General features: G+C 47.2%; 1 protein-coding gene across 1 annotated transcript; it reads right to left on the reverse strand.

The window, feature by feature from the left end:
* Positions 1-4326: 4326 nt before the first annotated feature.
* Positions 4327-6934, reverse strand: LOC146647302 (inositol monophosphatase 1-like). The gene is made up of 8 exons (XM_085388595.1): positions 6724-6934; positions 6303-6436; positions 5992-6096; positions 5704-5749; positions 5525-5633; positions 5335-5443; positions 4681-4832; positions 4327-4604 (listed from the first exon to the last, which is right to left on the reverse strand). Exons 1-8 carry the CDS (start codon positions 6781-6783, stop codon positions 4456-4458), a joined length of 864 nt encoding a protein of 287 aa, XP_085244721.1. The 5' UTR covers positions 6784-6934; the 3' UTR covers positions 4327-4455.
* Between the last annotated feature and the right edge of the window lie 620 nt (positions 6935-7554).

A 7554-nucleotide genomic window follows, 5' to 3' on the forward strand; every position in this document is an offset into this window, starting at 1 on the left:
AGAGCGTGTGGAAAAGGCTGTAACTATTGCAGTGTTCACAGTGTGTTAGATGGAGGAGTTGCACAGGGAGATGGCCATGGGCAGGAATGACTTCCTGTGTCATTCCATGGTGCATTATGGGTATCTCAGTGAGCGTGCTCCTGTGGCTGACCAGCATGTCATGGAGTGTGTGGGAGGTATTCGCCAGCATCACCTTTATCTTGGACAGCATCCACCTCTCCGACACCACCCTGAGAGAGTCCAGCTCCAGGCAGGTGACATTAAAGATGATATGACACTGATATGAGAAATAAAGGTAAGGGAATGATGTAAAGTAACGCTCTTCGTGGTCACACTCATGAATGTTGTAGTGGAGGAAAAAAGACAAACATAAACAAGTAAAATAAAATAATTCTATGCAAAGAGCAGTTTACAGCAGGGTTGTTTCGCACTAGGGGGCGATAACAGACTAGAGAAAGAGGCTTCCACAGCTTTAATTGCCTTCAGGTTTTGTGATGGTTGAACACACTGAATGTGCTGTTTGAATTCATCTTTAGAGAACATAATGCAGGGTTAGTGCCTCTGAATGTACACTTATGTATATAAAACTTGGCCATAATCAGGTCAGTTATATTTACTGTGTCAGGCTTCTTTTGTAGATCTGTAGTTTTCTGTAAGATGTCCTTCCAAAATAAAGACTTCAGCACTTTGTTCACACTTGTTAATATTCAGATCTAAGCCAGAAGCTCCAGAGAACGCTTTCACTGACTCCAGAGCTGCAACATTTGGTTTTTGTTCTTCAGAATAAGGGTTAGGGTAGTACCACCAGCCAGCTGAGTGATGATCAGACTTCTGTCCAGCAGAGAAATACATTGAATTTTACTGGATCTAATATGGTCTGCTAAGAGTTGGGCGACTAGTAAAAAGAGGTACGGAGAAACAGGCCATCCTTGCCTGATGCCTGTCGACAGATCAGATCTAGGACAGGTTCCACCAGCTAGTGTCACTGAGCTGTTAGCGTTTCTGTAGTCTCTCTGCGGATGAAGTCACTTCCAAAGCCAAGTTTATGTCAGGACTGTGAACTGGTGTTTCACAAAAACCTAAAATAACACGACTCCATTGTCATCAAAAAGTTGACAGTAGTCTAAAATGTCCAGCACTGATCTGATATTGTTGGTTATGTCTGTTAGCCACAAACCTGATTGTGTTCATCTATGAGGGAGCTCGGGACCATTTTGAGCCTCTTTGCTAAAATTAGAGCAAACGTCTTGTAATCATTACTAAGCAGACAAATAGGCGCCAATTATCTCGAAGTAAACGATCTTTATTGGGTTTGCGAATGAGAGAGGGCAGTCCCAACGCGGGCCCAGCTCAGCAGCAAAAACCTGATAAAACTGCAGATAGACCGTCTGTTCCTGGTGATTTGTTATTTTTGAGAAGATTCATCTTCAAAGCTCCCATCGCTTTCTGACAGGTCGTCTAATTTAACTTGAAGATTTGCCAATTCCATTTCTTCTTCCTCTAATAAAGTTTCTGGTCTTTTATTGGAAATAGTGAAAATATTTGCTACAATATTAGCCTCTTAGGCTTTCCTTGAACTTTTTAACAACCATGTTTCAAATTTACAAAGTTATCAGTTCCTTCTAAAATCAGTATCTTTTGTCCAGAACGTGGAGATCAAGTCTTTTATTTCTGTCTGAAACTGATTATTGTTTAATAGTGAGCTATTGGGTTTCCAGTAACCAGAGTTAGTAGCAGGTTCAGAGATGGTGGATATGTTTATTTTAATTGATATAACTTTGTGATCAGTAAATGGTGCAGGGCAGTGATTCTTAACCATGGATGGGCCGCCAGCCACACCGTGAGTTTAGTTTTACACCTGTGGACCGCGTGATATCATAAGTTACTAATCAAAGACACCGGGGACTACTCTCACCCATGAAAATCTCAGTTACAATACAGCTCCCCACTGCTTGGTGAGAGGTGTTTAATCAGCTCAATAAGCGAGCAGAAGAAGACGCTGTCTGCCATTTACAGTTAGATATGGAGAAGTTCTTAAAACAAAAGATGAAGATGAAAGTGACAAACGACACTGAGCTGCCGTATCACAGACAGGGCCTGAGACATACAGCATCGGTTTCTGGGAAGAATAAAAAGAGTCCATTTGTCTCTTTGCAACTAGGCGAGTCCACTGATGTCACCATTGCCACCTGACACTGGTTTCTGTTCGTTATTGCTGGGACTGTTTTGGAGAGCTACCAACACTCAGGATGTTTCACTGAGAATGACCTGGACTGGCAGAACTGGTGTGCAGTGATGCTGCAGCTTCAATGACTGGCAGCTGTCAGGGCGTCATTATGCTGATTCTTGATCGTGCACCAGAAGCTAGAAACGATGTGACCAGAGTTCCACGAGATGATGGAAGTGAAAACAATCAACTTCATTGAAAACAATGCTGTGAACTCCAGATGTTTTGTGAGGACATGGAAGCAGATCATGTCCAGCTGCTCTACCACAGTGAGGTGAGATGGGACAGGACTGGTCCTCAAGTGTTTGTTTGAACTGAGGAACGAGGTCTTCTCTTATCACACGGAGAAAAGAAAAGAAAACAAAGAAGAAAGGAGTCTCCTCTTAGACATTATCATGCCAACTCAAAGGTCACAGCTGAGCTTGTCTACCTCTGTGACGTTTTCTCACTGCTGAACATCTCACTTCAAGAGAGAAACTTGCTTTGTGGACTAAGAGGGCCCAGGAGAAAACGATGGACATCTTTCCACTTTTGTCCCACACCTCAGAAAACTCCCCTCAGGTGAAGGTCAGTGACTCAGCCCGTCAGCACCTTTCACAACTGACAGAGTCATTTGATGATCCCTGAGAAGGGCATGTGTGGATTTATGGACCCATTTTCTGTGAATACCACGGAAAATGATGTTGCTTTGCCCTCACATCTGGAATCCCAGCTTCGGGAAGTTTCCACCGACAGCACTCTAAAGTTGCAGTGGGGCAAACTGGACCTGGGCTGGAGTCCTGTCTCAAAGGAGTACCCATGTCTGGCACTGAGAGCTGTGAAACGCCTTCTCCCATTCACAACTACACATCTGTGTGAATCAGGATTTTCCATTTAATTCAGTTTTATTTACACAGCGCCAAATCACAACAGCAGTCACCTCAAGGTGCTTTATATTGTAAGGTAGACCCTAGAATAATACATACAGAGAAAAACCCAACAATCATATGACCCCCTGTGAGCAAGCACTTTGGCGACAGTGGGAAGGAAAAACTCCCTTAAACAGGACGAAACCTCCGGTTCAGGGAGGGGCGGGGCCATCTGCTGTGATTGGTTGGGGTGAGAGAAGGAAGACAGGATAAAGACATGCTGTGGAAGAGAGACAGGTTCCATCCTCGACCGTATCGCTCCACGTCAGACACGGTTCGCCACTTTAATGGCCGACTCTGAACCAGTATCAAGAAGGTTAACTCCCTAGCATCGCTCAGCATTTTCAAGCCTGATTGGTGGAGGTGATAACAATGATGCTGGTGGTGATGAAGGTGATTACAGGCATCCTGCTTAAACTGTGAAACAAACAGTGAATGAAGCGTATTTGTTTGTTACCCACAGCAACAGGTGATCAGGATAAGAGCCAGTTCAGAGCGCACAGGTGCATCTACAGTGGACAGACAGCGAGGCACAGGAGGAAGAGGAGGGGAATGAAGAAGACCAAGAACAATCATCACTGATGATATTTAGTCAGCTATTGTAATCCATGTCTGTCCTGTTACTGCAGCCTCTGCTGCTTTTACTGAACTGTAAACATTATTGTAATGTACATAAATCTGGAGTGCCTCTACTGTAAAGTCTCTGTGTCACCTACAGGAAACTACTGCGCGTCTGTTTTAGAGAAACCTGGAAAGGCCCCATGAATACACCGTCACAGATGAAGCAGGCTTTAAACTGGCGAGGGGAAGGCGGAGACGCTGCAGCATAACAGCGGGGTTCTCCTCACGCTTCTGTGGCACACAGGATGTGAACAGCTGGATCACATTCCCAGGGAAGATGTTGCCTGATGTGGATGAGGTGTTCCGACATGACGCTGCAGAATTACCCTCAGCAACTCACAGCGATGTGCTTTCCACGGAGATTTCATTGTGCTGATTTCAGCACTGGCATATCAGTTTGCTAAACACACTTTCAATAAAAACTTCCTGTTAACAACGGCTTTCGCCTTCCGTCTTAAGCTCCGCCTTCCGTCTGATGATCGGCCTGAGCAAGTCTGACATCACCACGGTCATCTGAGAGCTCACACTTGTTTAGTCTAAATCAGTCGTGTGTTCAGAAGGTTTAAGCTCACCAATCAAGAACAGGAATGTTTGCACGCAGATTTTTATTGGTTCATTGATCACAGAAGTGTCACTAATCGCTTTCAATACGTTATCGTCTGCAGCAGCACACTTCCTGTCAGCTGACCTACAGTCTGGTCACACCGGTCGCCCCACACACACACACCTGTGTTGGTCATCATCGTCACGGCTACAGGGGAACGGCCGGATCACCTGAGCAATGCGACTGGCTACGGCGGCGGAACTGGCGGCGATGACTCTTCGGGACATCATGTCAAACTCTGAGCCTGAGGACACACGGACCAATTAGACGACGCCTCGCAGCTAAAAAAGGTGACACGACATCATGCGGCAGATACAGACCGTCTGTATCTTTGACAACTCCTCCAGCTTCCCGGACAATGATGGCGGAGGCAGCGATGTCCCAGCAGTGCATCCCGATGTGATAGTAGGCGTCGGCACCGCCTGTCGCCACCTGACACATGTCAACCGCTGCTGTGCCCAGTGCACGCACTCTGAAACACGCAAGCAACAACACGTCAACACAAACGCGAAAAAACAAAAAAGTTCAAAATGCAGAAAGAGCTGTGGTCTCTTCCAGGCTCGTTCAAAGAGGAAAGTAGGTCGGTACATGTGTGCCAACAGGTCAGAGAGCATGCAAAGGTCATGTGACCTTCACATCTTTTAAGAAAGCTTTGGGTGTGAAGCCCACAGGAAGGTCGGTTGGACCTGAACACCACACCAACCCCGAGACCGACCTCTGACCTCTCAGCTATTGCTGCACTTCGAGCTGCTCTGTGATGGATCCAATCAGTGATCAATGAAGCGCTCTGAATCCTGATTTTCTTTCTTCTTAATTTCATTGGTGTGCTGATTCAAACTTTATTTATACAGCACACCAATGAAATTAAGAAGAAAGAAAATCAGGATTCAAACCTCAGAGTCAATGCAGGTGCACTGAGCATGCTCAAAAAGCAGGGCCAGGGGGGGCAGGGGGGCCCGGGGGCAGGGCCTTACCCGTGCACAGGAAGCTTCAGCAGTCTGAAGATGTTGGATGTCATGGTGGACAACGCAAGGTCATCACGCTCTGCCCCAATCTCTGTCACCACCACACACTGGCTGATATCTGATTGAGACAAAGGTCAGCGTGAAGCCGGATCCACCTTAAATGCACGCCACACAAGCATGGTGTCCTGTGTGATGTCACCTTCCTGTCCAGAGACGTGCAGTGGCTCTCCGTTCAGGAATGCCCCTCTTCCTCTTTGAGCGTGGAACAGTTTGTCATCAACACAGCTGTACACGATCCCGAACTCCGTCTGAGAACAGCAGTACGAGTCAGTCGGACCACTCTGACCCCCGACCCCGGAGACCGATGGCTCAGCCTACCTGCTTGTTGACAGTGAAGGCGATGGAGATGGCAACAAACGGGAACCTGATGAAAGACAGCAAAGGATCTGTCAGCGCAGTGCTTCCCAAAGCGGGGGGGGGGGGGGTGTAAGAATTTAAAATAAAGGGGGGCCTTGGGAAGCACTGCTCTAACCTCTGTTACCTCGCGTTCTCCGAGGGCAACGACGGTCCTAAGACTTCATGTTTTCAGGTTCTCAAACCTTTGTGGGGTTTTAAACTGGGGACACCGTATGTGTGCGAGTTCATAATGTGGGCGGAGCCACTCACCTGTGGACAAAGTTCACGGTCCCATCAATAGGGTCAATGATCCAGGTGGGGAGATCGGTCAGCTCTACACGCTCACCTGCAGCCACAGACTCCTCCCCGATGAACCTGAGGTCACAGGTGTAATATCATCTACCTGCTAACTTCCTGCCCGCCGTCACTAGGCAGACTTTAAAACAGTTTACAACCTGGGCGTCCAATCTGAATCCAGTTTGTGTAACGGGTCCCTCCCCAGAGTTCATGCTGGATTCATTAGTCGACTGTGACACAATGAAGCAAAATAAAGACAGTGTGACAGTAGAACTCAATAGAACCTGTGCTGAGGATACTGGCTCCTGATGGCAGATAAGATGATCGTCTCAACTCGTTGGTCCGTTTCTGTCACCAGGTCAGCCGGAGAGCTTTTGAGCTTCACTTCCTTCTCCTGTTGGAACGCTGTCAGCACCACCTGGTAGCAAAGACGCAGGTAAAGGCACACAAACGTTTGTGTGCGCGCGTGTCCGTTCATGCACGTGTCTGTGTGCGCGCCTGTGTGTGTAAACTCTGCTCCGTGACATTCCTGAATGTTCCTAGGAAACCTGACCGCTTGCTGAACCGCAGTGTCATCATCACCTGTAGCTGACTGAGCAGCCGTCCAATCAGGATTCACACCAGAAGCACCTGTTACAATTAAAAACGCCACACCATGACCTGTGACCTCAGTGCTGTGTTGTGATTGGCTGCTGTGTCACTTACCTTACTGGCCTGTTTGGCAATGGAGATGCCGAAATTCAGACAGTCGGTCCAGTCGGCCATTGTGAGCGAGCGGTGTTGGCGAGGAGGAGGAGCAACACTGAGGACACGAAGAGAAGGAGAGAAAGCAATGAAACCAGAGAGAAAAGAACAAATCAAAAGATGAAAGAAAGAAGAGACTGAAACACACGGCGAGGAGGAGGAGCAGTGTTCACACCTGTGACATGAAGAAGAAAACTGTTGCAAACGCCTCAGCTTTTTCCTGTTTTATGCTACAAACAGCCAATCAGAGCTCACCTCCCACCACCTGCAGTACAGCTGACCAATGCTAGCTCTGCTAGGAGCACCAGGCTCCTCCCCTTCATATCAACCTCATGCACTAACACTGAGCGTGCTCAGAATCAGCATCAGGAACAGAGTACAGCACACTGTGGCTGTGTCCCAATTCAGGGTCTGCACGCTGGAAGTACGCATTTTAAGTGCGGTTACGTCACCGCCACGCGACGACGGCTGTTCCAATTCGAAGTGTACTTCAAATGCATACTCCAAATGCGCCGTCGATTTCCCCAAATATCAAGCGTGGTCCGGTGCACGCTTCATGGTCCCATATATCCCACAATTCATAGCGCAGCGGTGGGTGTGGAGAATTTTGCCGCAAAATACGGCAGAAGGGAGCGGCCAGAGGTTTTTTTTTTTCCCAAACTTTATTAAACTTATAAAGCCAACAGTCAGTCATTCCAGTTCAGTTTGCACAGTAGACATACAAGGCAAATAAAAGTAACAATATACAGCACAATGAAATAAGAAGGATAAATAAATACAGGATAAAAAAGA

Source organism: Rhamphochromis longiceps, linkage group LG18 (assembly GCF_057381845.1).
Source record: "Rhamphochromis longiceps isolate RC_006_pf linkage group LG18, R_longiceps_female_GT1.1, whole genome shotgun sequence".
Lineage (NCBI taxonomy): Eukaryota > Metazoa > Chordata > Actinopteri > Cichliformes > Cichlidae > Rhamphochromis > Rhamphochromis longiceps.

What these genes read in the sequence shown, in the direction of transcription:
- LOC146647302 (XM_085388595.1), bottom strand. Translation starts at nt 6,783, where the DNA reads ATGGCCGACTGGACCGACTGTCTGAATTTCGGCATCTCCATTGCCAAA. An exon ending in TTGCCAAACAGGCCAGTAAG is followed by an intron (nt 6,437 to 6,723) that starts GTAAGTGACACA and finishes CTTTGCTACCAG; the next exon opens with GTGGTGCTGACAGCGTTCCA. An exon ending in ACCGTGAACTTTGTCCACAG is followed by an intron (nt 5,750 to 5,991) that starts GTGAGTGGCTCC and finishes GTCTTTCATCAG; the next exon opens with GTTCCCGTTTGTTGCCATCT.